The sequence below is a fragment of the Xyrauchen texanus genome, chromosome 14, assembly GCF_025860055.1.
Source record: "Xyrauchen texanus isolate HMW12.3.18 chromosome 14, RBS_HiC_50CHRs, whole genome shotgun sequence".
Lineage (NCBI taxonomy): Eukaryota > Metazoa > Chordata > Actinopteri > Cypriniformes > Catostomidae > Xyrauchen > Xyrauchen texanus.
Genome location: NC_068289.1, coordinates 36,021,093 through 36,043,778, shown reverse-complemented (window position 1 = coordinate 36,043,778; position 22,686 = coordinate 36,021,093). Strand labels below are relative to the sequence as shown.

General features: G+C 37.2%; 2 protein-coding genes across 2 annotated transcripts; both read right to left on the bottom strand.

Annotated features, from left to right (window-relative positions):
• Positions 1-821: 821 nt before the first annotated feature.
• Positions 822-1,850, bottom strand: LOC127654584 (uncharacterized). The gene has a single exon (XM_052141803.1). The coding sequence runs from the start codon at positions 1,836-1,838 to the stop codon at positions 885-887; it is 954 nt and encodes a 317-aa protein (XP_051997763.1). The 5' UTR covers positions 1,839-1,850; the 3' UTR covers positions 822-884.
• Positions 1,851-3,716: 1,866 nt separating this feature from the next.
• Positions 3,717-22,617, bottom strand: LOC127654580 (protein HEG-like). The gene is made up of 13 exons (XM_052141792.1): positions 22,161-22,617; positions 15,325-17,184; positions 13,006-13,119; positions 11,590-11,712; positions 11,203-11,294; positions 10,967-11,022; positions 9,303-9,463; positions 8,911-9,045; positions 8,741-8,783; positions 7,160-7,197; positions 6,886-6,973; positions 6,627-6,804; positions 3,717-5,114 (listed from the first exon to the last, which is right to left on the bottom strand). The coding sequence occupies exons 1-13, from the start codon at positions 22,432-22,434 to the stop codon at positions 4,971-4,973; spliced, it is 3,306 nt and encodes a 1,101-aa protein (XP_051997752.1). The 5' UTR covers positions 22,435-22,617; the 3' UTR covers positions 3,717-4,970.
• Between the last annotated feature and the right edge of the window lie 69 nt (positions 22,618-22,686).

Below are 22,686 nucleotides of genomic sequence, written 5' to 3'. Positions count from 1 at the left end.
TAACATGCCAACTGGCTTTCATATTTCATGACCACATATATCTCTTTATGCTTGTAAACACATCATTAGTGATGTTCTTGGGTTCATTAGGTACTTCAGCCTCTTCAAAAACCTCACAAGCCCTCATTCAAGGGGGAAAAGTCATTTTATTTGAATAATTGGTAACACTTTACAATAAGGTTCAGTTTGTTAGCGTGAAAAAATAATGACCAACAGTTTAACTGCATTTATTTACTAAGTTAATGTTAATTTTAACATATACTAATAATTTTTATAAATCAAAATTTGTGTTTGTTAACATTAATGCACTATGAACTAACAAAGAACATTAGCAAAAAATGAATAAATGCTGTAAACAATATATTGTCAATTGTTTGTTCATGATACCTAATGCATTAACTAATGCTAATGAATGGAACATTACTGTAAAGTGTTACAGAATAATTACCAGCTCAATTAATGATTCGTTGCTGTCAACATTTGCAAAAATCACTTAACCCCTTGGATATATTGGGGAACGCTTATTATGTGGTTTGCAAATAGCAACACAATGATCCATTCAAATTCATGTGACATATGTTCTCAAATTATTTACATTAGTGATCTGACATAGAATGACATTATTTCAATAACAGCATCGATATTATGTTTGAACAGAAGCATTTAACAATTTTAATATTTACTGTGACTTGTCGTGTCATGATGAGAAACATTAACTCTTCTTTCATAAATGTTTGTGTTATTTCAGAATGTTTTTTCTATGTAGTTTGAGTGCTGCTCTAACGTTGCTTACTAGTTAACCCTCTTTATCAATGCCTTTAAAAACATCTGCTGCCAGAAGTCCAATGAGTCATGAGGAAAGATGTTTGTGCTCATCAGTCAGATTAAAATTTCAGGGTTTGCAGAAGTTTTCCCCCGATATCTATCACCCTAAGCCGGAATGTTGTCTGACCAACACCTAAAATGATGGTTGTTCCAAGAGAGTATAGTGCCACAACAGAGTCAAAAAAATATTCACCCTGATCAAAATGTTCAACAAAATAAAAAATAATGAGATCTTCTGTCATGAGCCACCCTGCGCAGAGAAAGAAGAGGACCATCTGTATAATGCCCATGATGGTCACTCTCATCTGCCTCTGGTGATGAAGGCTAGAGAAAGAGCTGGTGTTCTTCTCCATACTCTTCATGTGATTCCTCAGGTAGAGAACGGTTCCACTGCTTGATGCCAGCATAATGATAAGACAAAAGAAAAAATAGACACATTTGAGCCAAAAGTCTGTTGTTAAGAGTAAATATATTACAGATGTTTTTTCATTGGTGATATTCATTTGATCACTGGTTGAATTCAAGTCCACTGCAGGAACAGGTCCTTCCCAGGGGTACATAAATTGAAGAATGAATTCAAATAAAAAGAAGATTCTGTCGAAAAGCATTGTCAAGTACATAAAGACTTTAAAGTGCGTCTTCACCCAGACCAAAAAAGGCTGCTGGACATGAACAATCTGAAAGTAGTAAAACATATTCAGTCCAGTAGAGGTGGTAAAACTGGTCCTCGTGGCATATAGCATAACAGCATATGAAATTGTGTATATCCACGAAGCTGTATAAAACTGGTCATAAAACACAAATAACAGGTTCAAAACATTAAGAGTGAGGTTGCACCCAATAAGTGATCCCAGTAAAACATTAAGGGGTGGTTTAAGGTTGTTTTCTGGTCTGTTCTCTGGAAAAAACATACAATAAACAAAAAATATGTTCATCAGAACAGTAGCACCAGAAACAGGCACATTCAGTATAGTAAATTCCAACAAGTTCATGTTAATAATGTATGAATCCATTTTTCTGCTGGCTACTAAGTGCAACAACTTTCTTATAAAAACACTGGAGGCTCCACCCCCTGATTTAAATGCATTTAAAATGGGTAAAAGCAATGTTTAAATAAGACTTTCAGGGACTACGATAAAGATGATCTACAGATTGACGTAGGCATCAATAGACCTGAAAATGCAGTGGTCCAAATGTGGCAAAAGAAAAGAAATTCTATAAAAACAGGATGTGCTTGAGCTATTTTTTAGGCTGTATTTGGAGTTATTTGCCTTATGTTTGTGTCCCCTGCAATTGACCACATTCTTACAGCAAGTGTTTCAGGTCCTTCAGCATCATAAACCCTCACACAGGGGGGAACATTTTCCAACTTATTGAATTACTTGCCAAATTTCTGATAATACTTTTACATACTTTTAAATTTATTTTTTACCATGATTTGCAAAAAGATCAGGCCACAGTTTAAGTGGCACATGTGATGTTGCAGATAGCTCTTTTCCTCATTGTTAAAGTGACACTGCCCAATGCACTGAGGACCTTAAAGGGATAGTTCACCAAAAAGTTGAAAATTCTCTCATCATTTACTCACCCTCATGCCATCCCAGATATTAATGGATTTCTTTCTTCTGCAGAACACATCATGTACATCTTACCATTGCAGTCTCTAGGCACAATCATTATTTCAATCTCGAATACATTTCCTAGTGCTTGGTGCATGCACAGAGCTCTAGATGTCGCTCAGACGTGCAATCGAGCTTGAAATCATGATCGCTAAGGAGACAAGTTTATAGTGAAAAATTAGTTACATTTTGGTCAGCGCTTTTACCCGAAACCAGAAGACATGGATTAAATCACTGGAGTATTATGGATGCCATTATGTGCTTTTTGGAACTTCAAAATTTTGGTCACCATTAACTTTTTATGTATGTACCTACAAAGCTGAAATATTCTACTTAAAATCTTAATTTGTGTTCTGCAGAAGAAAGTTATACACATCTGGAATAGCATGAGGGCGAGTAAATGATGAGAGAATTTTCATTTTTGGGTAAACCATTCCTTTAAAGGGATAGATCACCCAAAAATGAAATTACTTCCAGAATTATAATGCTTTATTCTTCTCTCAGATGGTGCAAACTATGCAAGTGAATGGTGCTCAAGCACTTGAAGCTCCAAAACGGAGATAAAGTCAGCATAAAAGTAATCCATATGACTCCAGTGGTTTTAATCAATTGCAGTCTATAGGCACAATTGTGATTTCAATCTTGATTTCAATTCCTATGGTGGAAGAGTACTCGAGCTTGAAATCATGATCAGCAAGGAGACTGCAGTCAAGATGTACAGTGATAAAGGGGTTATATTTTGGTCTGTTCTTACCCAAAACTAACTGGATCACTTCAGAAGAAATTGATTAAAACAACTGGAGTCTGATGGATTACTGATCATGATGGCAGAAATGCCTACCCTTCCCAAAAGATTTTGGCTAGCATTTATTCACTTTTTATTGTATTAACAAATAATATTTTATATGGATCTCCTTCTGTTTGACTCACCTGCTTAAACAAAATAAATAATTTAAAAAAAATGAAGAAAAAAAAAACAATAACTTGAGACTCAGATGTTATACACTGTTATGCAAAAGCCATTCAAAAATAAAAAAGATTGCACCAAAAATATCTTTATTTTGAAAAGTTGTTTGATTTGAATAATTTAAACCTTATTCAATGACTCACTGTGGTCAATTTGCTGTTGACACATCCATTTAGTTATTTTTTATACACAGCCCATTGAAAATCTTAACGGACCATAACCTCATCATCAATATATTTTTATTTGCATTTTAAAAGCTGAAATGCAGCAATATGAATAATGACATCTGTTCCACAGATGTTTCTAGAAAAAGAAGACAAGTTACTATGAAATTAAACAAAAAATAAGAAATCAATCTTTATTTCTTTTATTTTAAAATACAACTCTGACTACAACGCCAGACTTAAGTGACCATCCTCAGAGGAAGGAAACATACATATGAGTTGGGAAAGAAGTCTCTGATATTAAAGATTACAAATAAAGCACATATCATTAGAACACACATTAGATAAAACAGACACCTGGCACCAGGTGAAGTCCATACCATCATGCACCAGTAAGCATCCATACAAACACATACTAACTGTGGGTTGTTGGGAGGTTCTCAGCATCTTAAGGACATCTTAAATACAATAAATTAGAAAAAACAAGGCAGCACTGCATTTTTGGATTATTACTGAAGTTCAAAAACTGACAATATTGGAGTTGTCTTGACACATGTCTCATAAACACTGCACCCAGTAATATTGCATTTCAATAATCTTTTATACAGGCTTAAATCTCCAGCAAATGTTTCACTTATGATATATGCACTAACTTATGATGAAAATACACAAGTCAAAAGTGAGAGAATGTTCAAAATGTGCAGAATTGTAATCTAGGCAAAGGGTGACTATTTAGAAGCACAATAAGTTTTGATTTGTTTTCCAATTGTTACATCATAGTTTTGATGATATTAGTATTATTCTAAATTAAGGGAAATCATAATAAATAATGTGCGTATCTATACTTTTGTCTGGTAGTGTACTCAAGCGGACATTCAGATACCCCCTTACACACAGACACAAAACCTTTACACAGTACAAACCAGTAGGGTACATTATTAGGAGTATAAATATGATACATTTATGGCTTATTCCATTTGAGATAAGATCTGTGTGAGGAGTTTGTAGTGCAAACTTTTATTATATAAAAGTTATATTGTAGCTCGGGCATCTTATGAGTAATCCTCCATCAATCTAGAATAAATTCACAGACTTCCACTGAAGAATCGCTCCGCTGTGAGCTATGAGAACAAATCAATGAAATCTCACCGTTTCATGTTCTCCTCAGCTCCTCATCAGAATCTGACGTTTCATTGAGGAATGGCAATAGCAAATGCTAAACTGACCCCGACAGAACCCTGTGGCTTCCTTCTAGTTCCACAGATAATTGTCTTTTTCTGCCAGCTCATTTTCACATTCAGATGCCTTAAGTGGTCAGTCTCCAGCTCAGGTTAAACCACGCTGAGAGTGCTTATACTGTATGCAACCAAATTGCAGGGCTGCTGGATAAGGCTGTCAGAAGTAGTCCCTCCGCCTTGAATCATCACTAATGAAGGAAGGGTTCCACTGAGCTGGGTAGATGAAGGAATGCCGTGAACCGGGGAGTCCGGAGAATGGATACAGACCGTTCCGCTCCAGGTCGGAGTTCCTCAGAGCAGGCTACAAGAGAGAATAGCAATCACATTGAAGCTTATGTGGACAGAGATTCCATAATTAAGCAGTATGAAGCATGCATAGTTTTAGCAAAGTGGGAAAGGATGTTTAATTCATGTAATATTTCTACTCTCTCTGCCACTATTATTCTTAATGTCGCAGACATTTTTCTACTGAAAGCAATTTAATAAGAATAGTTAATAAATACATTAATTTCTCATCATTTAAAATCACCCTCATGGTCTTCCAGATGTGTTTGACATGCTTTCTTCTGCAGTACACCAACAATCCATTCAATGCAAGTGAATGGTGGCCAGAAATTTGAAGCTCCAAAAAGCAAATAAAGGCAGCATAAAACTAATCCATTTGACTCCAGTGGTTTAATCCATGTCTTCAGAAGCAATATCATAGGTGTGGGTGAGAAACGGATCAATATTTAAGTCCTTTTTTACTATCAATCTTCACTTTCACATTCTTCTTTTATTTCTGGCGATTTGCATTCTTCATACATTCCACCACCTACTGAGCAGGGAGGAGCATTTATAGTAAAAAAAGGACTTAAATATGTATCGGTTTCTCACCCACACCTATCATATTGCTTCTAGATTTAACCACTAGTCTAATGGATTACTTTTGTGCTGCCTTTGTGTTTGTTTGTTTGTTTTTTTGGCTTCAAAATGTTGGTACCCATTCACTTGCATTGTATGGACCTACAGAGCTAAGATATTCTTCTAAAAACATTTGTTTGTCTTCAGTAGAAGAAGGAAAGTCATACACATCTGGGATGGCATGAGGGTGAGTAAATGAGAGAATTTTTTTTTTTTTTGTGAATTATCCCTTTAAGAATACAGTACAACCTCACCTTACTGTTGGATTAAGTGCCTTGCTCAAGGGTACTATGATGGTAGATTATGTTTTGACCCTTGTTGAGTATGAACCCTCAACCTTTGGGTTACAGGCAAGGATGTTTAACAAATTAACTTTTGGTCTGTTTCTTGCACAAAGCAATCATATGACTTCAGAAGACTTGGAATATAGTGCAAACTTTGTATGGACTACGTTTATGATGCTTTTGCATCCTTTTTGAAAATGTAAAGCTCCAGGCACAATTTATTGCAATTGAATAGACAAGACCGAAATCTAAATCTTTAAAATGTCTATTTTTGTGTTTCATTTAAGAAAGAAAGTCACTTGAGGCTGAGTAAATGTTAACAGAATTTTCATTTTGGGTGAACTAATCCGTTAAGAAAGTAAATAGGGTACATTTTTATATTGTGATGAGGAGGAGGGTGCACGGCCAGCACTGAATCAGATGATCAGCAGCAGAATGAGATAAAGGGGGGCCGGAGACACCAGTTCGAGAGAGAGAGAGAGACGTGGCCGTGCTGCATGTGCTTGTTTATGTTTTTTTTATGTTGAGTTTCTTATTTAATTTTATGTTGACTGTTCAGCCGGTTCCCGCCTCCTCCTTGCACATCCTTTACCAATTAAAAGCTCACAATAAGTGCATAGACATACAGAGTAATAGATGTCTGTCATCTGCAGGAGATTTTTGGTGCTGCCATTCTCCTGCATCTCAATAGTCTCTCTGCCCCACTCCATGGACACACGGTTACTCTTCGGAAACTCTGGGTAGGGCGACATCTGAAGGTCTCCACTTTTGAAGATGATTTTGTTGATGTCATTTTTGCCCTTTCTGTGGAGGCAGTGAAAAAATTCTTAATTTACTTATTGGAAAAATAGAGAATAAATTTGCACATTTGTCTTATGAACTTACTTGCAGCAGGTGACTATAAGAGCAATGATGAAAATCAACAGCAGACCTCCCCCAGCAGGAGAGACCACCACAGCTATCAGTTTATAGGCTGCACATAAACATTATTAGAATCAAGATTATTTTAACGATCTTTCATTTAGTAATAATACAATTTTAATGCCATGTTTTTCAAAAGCTTAAAGCTGTCACTCTACACTTAAGATATTTTAAATGTTTTATTCTTGATGTAAACTCAAATCTACTTTTATATAAATACATGAAATGAAAATCTTACAATTACTGCAGTTGAAACCTCCAAATCCAAACATGCACCTGTGGAAAAAAAATAATTAAAAAAGGAATGTTCCAGGTTAGAAAGAACTCAATATGGCCACCATTAAGTGCTGAATCAGCCAATAGTGAGCCTGCAAGGGTAATATGTACCAGCTTAATTAAGTGACATAAATAAACCACTCATGATTTAATACAACTCATAAAACAATATTTTGGTAATAGGTTATTTTCTGTTGGTTAATCCTTTGGTTAATCAAATTAGAAAGCCAAATACATTTTCCTGTATTTTAAACATTATTCCCCATCTTGCCAAATGTTGTGCAAAAACAATGTGCAAATTGAAGGCTACAAAAACAAATCTAAATGCAAAATCTTAAATATAAATAGGACAAATTAATTAATGAAACGAAATAAACCAAACTGTTATAATCCAATTACAGTTACATATAAAATATCAGTTAAACACGGTTCAATTTAGTGATAAATGTCACGTTCAGCATATCAACAATATTTTATTGTGGCATTCTGTTTGGTTACTTCACTCCATGGAGATATATATATTTATTTGATTTTTTTTGGCCTATAATTTGAAGTTATAATGACTTACTTGCTGTTTTGGACAAGTTGTTTTGCAAACTGGGAAATGAAACTTGCATGACTTTAAAATTCACAAATAAGAATGTATTTAAAACTATGAGCTTATTAAACATTTTATATAGTGATATATTTTTATATGCACCACTGTACCCATCGAAACACGTTTTCTCCACTGTAAAGTGGTGTCATAGATGGATGTTTGTCATGCTAGTACAAAGACATTAAACTAATCATAACTAAATTCATTTTTGAGTATTTTCATGAGTTTCAATGTATTCATTAAAGGAATAATATGTGCTCCAATTAAAAAAGATATATATTGATGGATTTTATTTCACTTAACTATGAAACACATTTGCCCATCATAAGTACAACACATTGTTCCTTTGTTGTAGAGTGTGTTGTCTCCGTGGAACGCAGTCATTGTGCTACTCTTAACTAGGTTAGGAGATCTCTCCAGCACTCTTAAACAATTTAGGAGCTGAGAAAAAGTCTTAACACTTATGAACCTTTTTTAATTACACATCCTTAAGCCTAGAATTAAGAGTAAAATTATTTCATTTTTAGAATTTTTACACACTTAAGATTCAAATTTTACTCTAAGCGGCTTTACACATATGGCTCCTGGTCTTTATACACAGAAATATATGGGGCCTTATATATATTTTAGAATAGGGTCCCTCACAAGGAGATTGTCATATTTGGGTGTCCTTGGCATCAAAAAGTTTGAAAAGCCCTGCCTAATTGTATCCACAATTGATTTTTCTTTAAATAAATGAGGGATTAATGAAATTAGTTTGTGTTAAATCAACATTACGCCATAAATGCTGTTGATTGAGCTTAATTTGTATTGAACCTGGAACATTTCTAAACAGTACTAAAAAGCACAAAACAAAAATACATAAGGTACATAGGCTTACATAATTCCAACACTAATATACATGGACAGTTACCTAAAATATATGAATAAATCTTATATACTTACTTAACACAGCTGTTATTAACAAGCTTGAGTCCATCTCCACAGTCTAATAAAAATAAAAATAAAAAACAATGACCAACTTTGCCAGTGTTTATTTGTATAGTGGCTCTAACTAAAAGCCTGCAGTTACGTCTTCAATCCAAAAATTCAATAGAGACAGGAGTATGTCGTACCTCTACAGGTCATGTCCCCTAGGTTTTTTTTAAAGTACCCTGGGTGGCACTGGCAGAATGGGGTCCCGCTAGCATCCGTGCATGAGGAGTACTGTAGATCACACTCTGTCTTCTGGGCCAAGCACAGGCTCTCCACTAAGCAGAAAGAAGCGAATCAGAGTTAGAATTTGTTTTCCCAGCGATAAGTGCCTGGATTCAAATTCAAAAAGCTTTTCCAAATATTATTGTAGGGGCCACATGCAAGAATCCTCCACAAGACAGTGTGTAATCTGTGTGGTTTGCGTGACTGGTATTATCATATCTCTGAAGTAGTGGGTTAGACTGGAGGACAAGGAAAGAGGGACTGGTTTTGAGATAAGAGGAGGATGCAGGCAGCGAGCGCTGAGTGGTACCGTGATAGGAGAGCTGGTGCTGAAGCTTAATGGTGCAGTGCGAATACGTTCTACTGCAGTTGCTCAGGGACATCTGGATGCTGTTATTGACATCAGTGCTGGTCACATTGGCGGGGAGTGAAAACATGCTCACTGCTGAGAAATGCACACCTTCTCCATCTCTGCACAGAAGGTTCGCATTCACAAACACACAACAATTAAAAATCAGGTCCCGAATTCTACTTCGATTTAGCCTCATTTAAAAATGTTGACCATATAACAATCAAGTGTTTTCCACATTCTACAAAACAAAACCCAAATGGAAGTATGAAAATTATGTAGCGACCAAATAATGTCAAACAAATCAAAACTCTTTAATTTCGCGTCTTTGAATTGCTGAAACATGGCAACTCTTCTAAAATTATCTCAATTAATTTTCCCCCCATATGGCCTTTTCCAGCCACCAAAAATTAACACATTCTAAATTACAAAGAATTATGAATCCGTGCAGCCAATATTTCTAAAGTATAAACCTTATGAATGAAAATGCACACGGTATAATTTCAGATCGGATGGGCGTGGTCTCTGTTAATTGTGCACATCTGGAGCTTGTCAAGTGTATTTTAACTAAGACACGACATCATATACACTTTCCATTTCTTGAAATGTCTTTGTTAAATGTATCACATGATTCACATGTGATTCCCATGTATTCATTTATAGCCCAAACCTGAGCACCATGTAAAAGTCCTGACCTGAAGTGATGATTACACGTTGGAGCTCATCTATCCATCTCTTAAAGTTGACCACATTTATATCCACATCAGTGATTAAGGTTATTATCATCTGGTTAAGACTTTATTCCGGAAAATGAATAAAGATGAAAAAATGCTCCATAAAGGTTAAAATGTTCCATAGAGTTTTCCTCTATTAGGAATATTCCTGCTTATGTAAAATGAAGAAACTGAAAAAAATTATTCTTCTTTAAACTGTGCTAAATGTGAGAATGTTAACTTTTCTTGAACTCTGGTAAGCCGCTATATAAAATGTAACATTATTATAATTATTATTATTATCCATCCATTTTCTCTAGCTGCTTGTCCAATGTAGGGTCGCGGGTAGTGCTGGAGCCTATCCAAGTTGTCTCGGGCCGAAGGCATGGAAACACCCTGGACAGGTGGCCAGTCCATCACAGGGCATTATCATTATTATTAGGCTAATATTATGAAAAGGCATATAAGGAGTTATACATTTAATCTTTTTCCCCACCCCTTTTCTCCTCAATTTGAAATGCCCAATTCCCAATGCGCTCCAAGTCCTCGTGGTGGTGTAGTGACTCGCCTAAATCCGGGTGGTGGAGGATGAATCTCAGCCAATTTGGTTGTTTTGGAGAGCTGGTTGGAGTCACTCAGCACGCCCTGGATTTGAACTTGCGACTCCAGGGGTGGTAGTCAGTATCAATCCTCGCTGAGCAACCCAGGCCCTCACAAGGCATATTTTATTAATAGAAACTATAAATGTAAGAGTAACAATTAAAAAAGGACGTTTCATTTAGTTTGACCAACTTCTGGTTTAAGCCCCGCCCACACCCGGTTCTATCCGAATACAGAGACAGATCGTTTTGTCAAATGAACAGATTCAAATACCGATAACGGCATCGCCGCACAACCCTTGTAGAAACTTACCTTTTTTCCAAAGTTGAGTGTCTGTAACCATGGAAAATGGACAGAGAGGCATTGAGCTGAAAAAACAATATAACAAATGTCAAACAGTTTTCATTACATCACTATATCATGTTCAACCAACCGTAACTCGATTTCCCTAATGGTTGCTATAGAACACTTTGTATGAGCTGATATCGTTGTGTGGTTTTAAGGTATGTGGAGAAGTCAGGTGTGAGATGGATCATCTTGTTGCTTACCAGCTGTAGGATCTCTCTGTGGAGCTCATGCAGACCTGAACTCTTGAGGTGCATAGAGTTGTTCACGGTAAAGGTGCCCAAAAATGTTTTCACTGCAGGAGAAAGGCAAAATACAGACAGTGAGTGTACCACCAGAATATCCTGCTCTGGATATTCTTTATAGACAGCCATGATAAAAACAAAATCATACATCTTAAAACAGCATTAAGTGGTTTGCTGGTCTTAACAGGTTTTAGCAGGTTTTCTCCAATCCTGACTAGCTGACAAGTGCCCAAAAACACTTTTAAAACCATTAAACCAGACCATCCAAACCCGCTAAGACTAGCAAACCATCTTAAGATGGTTTAAGATGAGTTTTTTCAGGATTGTGGAGAGTAGATAGCCTACCTTGCGCACAGATGCGGCCATCCTCCAGGTCAAAACCCAGGGCACATTCACATCTGAAGGAGCCACTTGTGTTGACACACACTGAACCCTGTGGGCACGGATCATTCTTACAATCATCCACATCTGCAGAAAAATGCACAATGTAATGAATTCATGATGTTTTCTCTTTATAAAGCCAGAAGGAATTATGTATTTTATTACTACATATTTTGAGACAATAGCTATGTTTGGAACAACATACTTCCAAACTACTCCTGGCTCATTTTTGATCGGACTGTGGCAGACTGCCAAATGTTAAGCCATTAGTACACAAAATTGGATTAAAAATGCAAAATAACCATTTTTATTTCCAAGATGATAACTGGATGCCAATTACTGATAAATCATTTAAAATAATGAGGTAATGTGACATAGGGCTGCACAATTACCCAAATAAATAATCAAAATTACAAATATTTTTGTTAACCGCACGGCGGGTCCGAGCATTGCCGTCTGTTCTATTTACAACATGTTGTTTGCAGCAGTGTAGCATTAACAAAACCACAGACATGTCCATTGCTCAATTTCTATGTATAATTTTGTCCAACTTTAAATAACTTGACCATCTTGATTTACTGATATATACAAAAAAAAAAAAAAAAAAGTATTTCAGATACGGTGTTCATTTAGTTTTGGATGTGCAGCCTTCAAAAAGAATTTGGCATGCAAATGAAAAAACAACATTTGTATTCTAATATAAATTCTATTAATATAAATTAATTTTGTTCTAATACATTTTTAATTAATTACAAAAGTAATCAATTTGACTCCAGTGGTTAAATCCATGTCTTAAGAAGTCATATGACAGGTGTGGGTGAGAAATCCTTTACTATAAATTTTCCTCTTTGTCCAGTAGGTAGCGATATGCATGAAGACTTAATATCAATCTGTTTGTCACTCACACCTATCATATCGCTTCTGAAGATAGGTATTTAACCACTGGAGTCTTATGGATTACTTTTATGCAGCCTTTATGTACTTTTAAAGCTTAAATATTTGGTTCCAGTTGACTTGCATTGTAAGAACCAACAGAGCTGAGATATTCTTCTGAAAATCTTCGTGTGTTCAGCAGAAGAAAGAAAGTCATACATATCTGGGATGGCATGAGGGTGAGTAAATAATGAGAGAATTATTCCTTTCAAATTTTAGACACAAGCCAAAAGTTTCAATGGTAGTGAAGAACTTGAGAAACAGTCAACGTGTTTCAAAATCATATACACATTTAAGGCTTTTAAAAATTGTGTGGGCTCAAACATGATTAAAACCTTTAATTTGATATTGGAGTATAAGAGGATCCCAGAATCAGACATGTTGCTACACATCTAGGGTGAATGATGGCCAATCTGGTTGTTTTGTATGTTAAAGTGAGCTGCTTACCTTCAGTGCAGGAGGGGCCTGTCCATGCAGGCAGACACTGGCAGCGGTCATTTCCATCAGCCGTTCTAACACAGTGGCCTCCATTGGCACAGGTATTTGGCCCACATACATGACCTTCAGAGGAGGAAGAGAAGGTCAGATTGTTCTTCTATTCATCAAATGAAATAAAAATAAACAAGTCACTAACAAGGTGTTTGTGAGTGTGTATACACACACACACACACACACACACACACTGTATATACCTGTATATTAAATACACAAAATGTGTTCCGTATTCACAAAGATTTTTGTCTTACCACTATGAGATCTCTTAACAGTTACTAACCAAGAGAGTTTTCATATAATGTAATTTTAAAAAAGTTTTAAAAAAATAATAAAAGTGTTTTGTATTTGTGACACAAACCAGCGATAGCCATAAATTTCACCATATTTCTCTGAAGCGAGCGCACAAAGGAAAACATATAAAGAAAAATTACAAAATTAAGTACACCATTAAAACCTTTGTTTACAACTATACATATATCTCAATCTGCACAAGCAGTTTTCGTCAAATAATTAATCATCCATAAATAATTATAAACAGTCAAGTGTCATTAGTGCTCAGGAAACACAATTTGTGTGTACAATTAGTGCACACCATACAATGCTGCCGTTCAAAGTCCTCTGAACTAAAGCATTTCTGTACATTGTGAACGATATGACACACCATGTTTTGTTTTCAGTAAATGCTTTATGGACTCTAGGCAATGGATTTCATTTCAGATTTCTTATTCAAATTTCCATGTATGGCATCGTTTCATATGTTCATCAGAAACCATGTTGAGATTAAACACTTTCAGTATTAATTCATCATGAAACCACACACAACCCTTGAACTATATTCACTTAGAAGTTCTCATTCCTTGTTACTCCTCTGGGACGGCTTTAGGTACTTTTAAGCTGTTCTTCTGAGTGCACCTTTCACTTCATCGTCATTTGCAGGAGCCAAGTGCCAGAATAGGTACCAAGAAATGTGCCACCAGCCACTCAGTTCTTTCTAAGCCAGCTCTGGCTTCTCAAACTCTCAGTCTTTGCTGTACACAGTAAATGTCTTTAGTAGAGGACGGGGTTCTGGATCTTGAGCAGCAGGTCGAGTTACTCCTTGGTTTTGGCCTCTCTCTTTTTGCTCAGCTCGGAGCAGAGGTGGTGGGGATGGAGCAACATACGACATATGCCAGGCTCAGGAATATATTCCTCCCCGTTCTTCCTTAGCAGTGGAATGGATTTGATCATATAAAACATAAGAATTGACAGATGATGTGGGATTTGGAGGGCATTTTTTATTTGATTGATTATTCTTCTGATGGAGTACCACGATAAACTACCCATATCATCCACGCTACACAGTTGCATTTTGCCAGTGGCCATGGAGCGCAGAGTTGTCAAAACCTATATGTCCTAAACCTATGGTCTCTTTGGGTTTTATCGGTTTGTGGGGAGGTAATTGCATCTCTAACTACATTTACAATCATTTAAACACCCTTGGGATTCAGGCGATACCTTTTTTTAAAGGGCAATGCCATAATAATATTCTAATACATAGACTCGACTGTGGCATGGATTGACGACAACAGCCAACAGTCATTTTTACAGTCGTTTTAGGGTTTGACGACATTACATCGTCATCGGCTTTAACTTTACACAGAAACGTTTAGTAAGCAATTTTCTCACACTAAAATCACGTTAACACGCATATTCTCTTGTCTTGTAGCTATACTTTTGAAACAGTGAGTATTTTAATGTTTATGGATTAGCCTCCTTTACTTCCATTTTAAGTGCCTCACTGTAACCCAGATTTATTCTTTTTATTTTAAGAAAATTTTAAAGAAAAATAAATGTTTGTGGTAATCAATATTATGCCACAAATGCTGCTGATTGAGCTTAACTTGTATTGAACACGGAATCTTCCTTTAAATGGATGGTTCACCCAAAAATGAACATTCTGTCATCATTTACTTACCCTCTTGTTGTTTCTAACCCATATGACTTCTTTCTTCTATGGAATACAAAAGGAGATGTTAGGCAGAATGTCATCATGTTACCCTCAGTTATCATTCACTTTCATTGTATGGAAAAAAGATGCAATGAATTGTTAACATTCTGCATAACATCATATTTTGTGTTCCATTGAAGACAGTAATTAATTAGTTAAAATTTTTGGGTGAACCATCCCTTTCATCCTAAATAAGCATCACTAATAATACCAGCAATAATGTCCATGTACTGTATAAATAAAAACAAGGATATTGTGGTTTCAATAACAAAACAAAAACACACCTGGTGATGGGGTTGACCTTGAAGGCATCTGTGTGGTTGTCATTCCCATCTCTGTGGTACTTCTGTCTGTATGATTCCTGGTGGTTATTACCATTGTGCTCCTGCTGATTGGGGTGCTCTTGCTGTATGGTGTTGTTGCACGTCTGCCATGTACAGTAGCGTTCCCTGGTGTGGCCGTGCTGGTTTCTAAGTGCAAGGTAGTGACATCAGCAGAATTAGATGTACTGGATGCCTGTGGACCACCAGTGGGCGAGGTAGGCAGGCGCTGGGCTGTGGAGGATGTTGTCTGGAGCACCTGTATGGTTCCGGTGGTAACAAGGGTAGTCTGCTCGGTTTGGGTTTGTGGGGTGGTGATGGGCAGATGGGTGGTGATGGGAGCAGTCATAGTAGTCATAGAGTTGGTGGAACTGTAAACAGTAGATGGCACATCAGTGGCTTCCACTGTAAGCGGTGGCCTCTGAGTTGCTGGCCCGGCAGATGTTGGCAGCACTTCCGTGTTGGTTGGATCCTCGGTTTTGGGGCTGAAGGGTGGCTGGCCAGCAACGAACCTGGAATACGAGTCATCAATTGTGGTGGCTACATCATCGAGCGCTGGGGGTGCAGTTGTCAGGCCCTGAATGGTCGTCTCTTCCACTGTATTGGTTGGAGTCTCCTTGTGTTCCTCACGACCACTAGATGTGACCATTCTGGTAGAGAACTCTGTGGAAGCTCCAGTACCCAAAGAATCTGTTGAAGATCCAGTGCCCATAGAATCTGTGGAAGATCCAGTGCCCATAGAATCTGTGGAAGATCCAGTGTCCATAGAATCTGTGGAAGCTCCAGTGCCCATAGAATCTGTGGAAGCTCCAGTGCCCATAGAATCTGTGGAAGCTCCATTGCCCATAGAATCTGTGGAAGCTCCAGTGCCCATAGAATCAGTCACTGTTGTCTCACGGTTGTGCTGGGACGTGCTGGTAGCATTGAGTTCACTAGGTGTAAAAGGAGCGATAGAGGACAAGGAGTCATCGTTTTCGGTGTAAAACGTCCCACCATTGATCGATGTGACATCCGTTTCCCCAGTGTTGATCACTGTAAGAGGGGGTGTTGAATTTCGTTGCTCAAAACTTTGTTCTGTGACACTAGGCTTTCCCGTCTGTGACTCCGTGCCTTGAGACACCGGTGACTCCTCAGTCTCTAAAAACTGGCCCAGAGTTGCATTAGTGGGATTATGATCTTCCAATGTAGGCTCTGTCTGCTCAGATGCTGTAAATGCACCTTCTACAGTTTCTGATTGCTCCCTGCCCTGGGTGGCCTCTGATGCACTCTCTTCCCAGCTTAAAGTTTGAGACACAGCCTCAGAGGAGTTGGAGTTCTCGGAGTATGGAGAGGTCCTGTTCGAGGTCACAGAGAGCAGGGTGCGTTCTCCAACTCGGCTGGTTGTGGAAATGAAGGTACTATCAGTGCGAGAGACAGAATCACTGCTGACTGTGTCCACATAACGTTCTCTCAGGTCGGTTATGGGAATGTCTCGCATTGCCCGGGACTCGGTCACAGGCTGGTGTTTCTCTGATAGGGCCTGGGAAGAACTAGTGCCAAGGGATGCAATTGATGGAGCCTCCCATTGGAAAGTGGCATTATAGGAACGTTCTTTATTGGATTGCAGCTGTTCAGTGGACGCATCTGTCCCAGGCTGGTGTTTGTATGAGAGGGTTGGGTTGGAACTGATGCTGTGGGATACTATTGACGGTCCCTCCCATTGGGCTGTGGTATTTTGCGTAAGCTCTTTGTTGGATCGCAGCAGTATAGTGGATTCATCAGAGCTCTTTTGAGTTGTCCAGTCCCTTGTATTTATGGAGATGTGTGAGGTCTTTCCTGAATGTCCTGGTTTGTGTAGGTTAGGAAAGATAAACAAAATTATGTCAGCCATTATGTATTGTAAAACATAGTCAATCAATTAATATTATATGACTGTACCTATTCACAAATTATATTTCTTCAATTTGAGTTGCATTGCCACTAGGGTGCGCTTCACATGGAGTTAGATTTTTGGAAACCTCAGGAACTGTGTGTGATGTTTTCAGAAGTGACTGCGGATGTAATGATTTTGGGTGGAGAACAATTGGCAGTCAAGCTAGTCTAACCTAACAAAAGTTTAAGCCCTAAAAATGGAGGGGATCTGACCCATTGGGACCTGCTGTTTCCTTCCTTCAGCTGACCTAGCAAAGTCCATATTACAACAATGTCACTGCCTGCATGGAGTTCATACACAGGCAAAACTATAATCAAGACAAGTGGACCTCATATTCGATTGGGACAATTATTTTACAGGGCTGGTATAAAAAGCTTAATGGGCAGAAATATCACTACAGTATAAGCCATTTATAGCCAAGACCCATGTAAAACCCAATTAAGCATTTAACAGCTTTTGCCAGCATTTTCAATCAGTAACTGATTTACTTTAATCAGTAAATCAGTTAGAGTAAAGCTTTGTGTTCTGTGCTTAACAAAATGGTACAAGTCATACTTTTTCAATGTTTAAATGGAAAGAAATTGGCTATTAAAATAAATTACATTTAACACACATAGATCATACACAATCAGCCACAGCATAAAAACCACATGCCTAATATTGTGCAGGTCCCCCTCGTGCTGCCAAAACAGTGCGAACCCGCATCTCAGAACAGCATTCTGAGATGCTATGCTTCTCACCACAATTGTACAGAACGGTTATCTGAGTTACCGTAGACTTAGTCAGTTCGAACCAGTCTGGCCATTCTCTGTTGACCTCTCTCATCAACAAGGTGTTTCCATCTGCAGAACTGCTGCTCACTGGATGTTTTTTGTTTTTTGCACCATTCTGAGTAAATTCTAGAGACTTTTGTGTGTGAAAATTCCAGGAGATCAGCAGTTATAGAAATACTCAAACTAGCCCGTCTGGCACCAACAATCATCCATGCAATTATCTAATCAGCCAATCTTGTGGCAGCAGTACAGTGCATAAAATCATTCAAATACAGGTCAGGAGCTTCAGTTAATGTTCACATCAGTGATTTGGACCGTGGCATGATTGTTTGTGCCAGATGGGCTGGTTTGAGTATTTCTGTAACTGCTGATCTCCTGGGATTTTCACGCACAACAGTCTCTAGAATTTACACCGAATGGTGCAAAAACATCCAGTGAGCGGCAGTTCTGCAGATGGAAATTCTTGTTGATAAGAGAGGTCAACAGAGAATCGCCAGACTGGTTCGAACTGACTAAGTCTACGGTAACTCAGATAACTGCTCTGTACAATTGCGGTGAGAAGAATAGCATCTCAGAATGCTATTGTGAGATGCGGGTTGGCGCTGTTTTTGCAGCACGAGGGGGACCTAAACAATATTAGGCAGATGGTTTAAATGTTATGGCTGATCGGTGTACACTACCGGTCAATAGTTTAGGGTCACTTACTCATTCTTTATTATTATTATTTTTCACATTTAAGGATAATAGTAAAGTCATAAAAACTATGGAAGAACAGAAATGGAACTATAGGAATTGTGTTGTGACTATAATAAACTATAATAACTAAAATAAATCAAAACTATGTTATATTTTAGCATCTTAAAAGTAGCCACCCTTTGCATAGAACTTGCAGAAACGTACTCTTGACATTTTCTCAACCAGCTTCTTGAGGTATTGAACAGTATTGAAGAAGTTTCCATATAAGTTGGGCACTAATTAGCTGCTTTTTTTTTATTATTCGGACCAAGTCATCCATTTCAAAAACTTTTTGTTTTGTAATGAAATAAATTAATATGTTGGCACAATTATATTTCTATCTACAAAACTAATTTCAAACATTTAAGCATACGCCTCCAAATCAAAAGGTTTTTAAGATCATGAGAAACATTTCAGTCAAGTGTTTCAAAACGGTTCGTATGAACAGACGGCAGTGTACGTCTGTTCATAGAAACTCAATCAGCAATTGCTCAAAGAATGTTGCAAGAATATTTCCACTGCATCTGACAAACAAATTGAAAGTTGATTTTAGTGTGGAAAGCCGTGATATATTTTCACTATAAAAATATTTAGTTAAATCTCATACATCCCAAAAACATAAAACACTGAAAATGTGTCTATTAAATTGCTTTCCAGCGATCTTTTAACAGAAGATATTTTTTTAGCTCATATTATGGGATATTTCACCCATTACATTTTTTTTACATTTATTTCAAACCCACATGACTGCCTTTCCTATATGGAACACACACAAAAAATGTTAGGCAGAATGTTAGCCTCAGACACCATTTACTTTCATTACAACTTTTTTCCATACAATGAAAGCGAATAGTGACTGAGGCTAACATTCTGCCTAAAATCTCTCTACCTTTGTGTTTCATGGAGGAAAGAAGTCTTAAAGGTTTGGAGCAACACATGGGAGTAAATGATGAAAGAATTAAAAATTTCCGTTGAACTATCCCTTTAAATGTAGGGATATTCACAACTTTTGTGATGGTTAGACCTATTCTATTTGACCTACAGCAGACAGGTAGCACTTGGTTCTGAAAAACACCAACGAACAAGACTTTTGTATAAAAAGTTAATAATGTATGAATAATCGAATTATCTTGACAATACATGCATGAAATCAAAAAAGGGTGTGAAATGCGGTCTTCGTTTGTCTTGCCCAGTCCAGGCTGCTGCACAATACAAGAAAGATCATGCCTAGTTGCAGTTCCTGAAGTCTAGACATAATTATTTTTGTTTGCAAAATTTAATATTTCTTATTTCTTAATAAATAATCATCATTATTCTCAGAATAACATTTCCCAATTATGCATCTGAAGGTAAACCTTATCATGCTCTAAACATGTCACATTAATAACATTATAATTAAGCTTGATCCAGTGAGTCCTGATAATAAACCGTAATAACAGCAAAATCCCCTTATGCCTTCTATAGTGAAGTTAGAGCCCATAAAGTACCAATTGTCAACCTATACTGGTTTTCAATTAACAATGCAATAAAATACATTTTTCATGACGGCAAATAAAATTGCTGAATTGTCACTTATTTTACACTTTACAATAGGCCTATATACTCAAAATTCACAAAAAATATTTGAAAACAGCATATGTGTATTATCCATTTAAATTGCTGTTGGTAGATTTTGGAACTGACACTAGCTAGACTGACCACATTGGTTAATAATCTCAAAACAGCCAAATATCAGCTGACTATTTGGCCTGGGCCAGGTAAGTATTAAGGCAAAAATGCCACCAAAATGGACAAAAATGCCCTCGCAAACACTTCTTTCAGGGTTTTTTTCTTTCTTCTTTTGTAACATCTGACATAGTTTGTAAGATGATATTATAGTAGTAAATATTATGGCATAAAATATGAGTTCATGAGTATGATGTTGATTTAACTCTTGAGGTAAGAGGGAATACATTGAAAATCTTGAGAATTTGAAGTAAAGACTTTATTAAATTGAAGTATTTGAGACAGTCTATTTTTTTTTTTTTTTTTTTTGATTATGGGAGCCCCCGTAATGGTCAAAAATGCCCCTGAAAATCAAATCCAGGGGGGCAAGTATTGCAGCTTAATGTAAAAGTTAACGTGTAACACTGGCCTGGGCCATATATCAGTCTATAGGAAATATTAATTATCTTCAAACATGCATCCAAGCATAAACTAGCTGTGCAATCTGGTGCACTGGCAGTGTAATATATGAGACAATTTACTTCAATATTATTCACTACATTGTAAACTTAATGTCAAACTATGAATGTATTTGAATGGCTTACTATTGAAATATAGCACAAAACAGCCACTAAGATTGAAGACAACTTGTGGTTATGAGCTTTTAAAGGAATATTCCAGGTTCAATAAAGGTTGAGCCCAATAACAGCATGTTGATTACCACAAAAATGAATTTCTATGCATCCCTCCTTTTCTTTAAAATCGAGGTTACAGTGAGGCACTTACAATGGAAGTGAATGGGGCCAATTTTTGGAGGGTTTAAAAGGCAGAAATGTGAAGCTTATCATTTTATAAAAGCACTTACATTAATAATTCGGTTAAAATTTGTGTAGAGTTTGAGCAGTACAATTGTTTATATCATCGTTTTACGGTCGTTTTAGGGTCTACAGCGCCATAGCAACAAAGTTATAAAATTGGATATTACTTTAAACAGAAAAGTTTAGTAAGTGATTTTATCCCACTAAAAGCATGTTACCACGCATACTGTTTATGTCTTGTGGCTATACTTTTGAAACAGTGAGCATTTCAACGTTTACGGATTGGTCCCATTCATTTCATTGTGGCCTCACTGTAACCCAGATTTGTGCTTCATTAAAAAAATTGAAAAAAACAAAACAAACAAAAACAACGCACGGGTCGAAATTATTTTTTGTGGTAATCAACATTATGCCACAAATGCTGTCGATTGACCTACACTTGTATTGAACTCGGAATATTCGTTAAAAATCAAGTGAAAGTCATTTCATTTGACCACAAAGATTTAAAAACGGATGACTTAACTGTATAACGAAACTATAATTATTTATACACTTATAACAAGAATAATATATGCAATATATATTTAATATATTTTAAATAGCACTGTCATTAGAGCAACCTTTATGTTTCCTTAATGCAAATACCACATTTATGAAAGCAGATGCTGCATCAGTAAAACATGGTACAGCGTTGATCACAAACTATTATGTAGTAGCCTATTACGCAAGAAATAAAATGCAGAATTGTATTTAAAGTATATTGTGTATATTATTATTCTGTTATAAAACAACGACGATATAAACTTTTTAATCAGAACTGCTAAAGACGGAGGAAGTATTGAGCTGAATATCTTTTACCAGCTCCAGTGATCGACACACTGGCGGGAATGTCCGTCAAGCCCCTCTGTCCGCTCGCCCTCGATAGATCCACAACAGTGGCAGTGGCCTCTCTCTCCGACCAAGATGTAGTGTGTTTTAAACCAGTTGTTCCCACAGAAAAGGTTTCGCTGCTCAACGGGCCGTCGGTGTCCGTATCTGGGGAGAATGTTTCAGCGATCACAGTATTTAGTACAAACAGCAACACCGTTAAAACCACACGGTGCGCGCGACTCCGACCACACGTTTCCATCATAAAAGCTACCGGGCGGACTTCCTAATAAATAAAACACCAAAGTGGTGCGGATCACCATCGGGAAGTAAGTCCCTTTAACAGTTTTCCATTTGTAATTTTCTTATGAGAGTTTTAAAGTTGGAGTTGAAGGGTTTTATCTCAGGCAGTGAGAGCGAGAAACAGGAGCAACCAGTGACTCCTCCCCTCTGGCAGACGATTGCGATTTCCACCCCATTCCTCTTGAGGGGAACTACTCTCACAAACGTGTGCTCA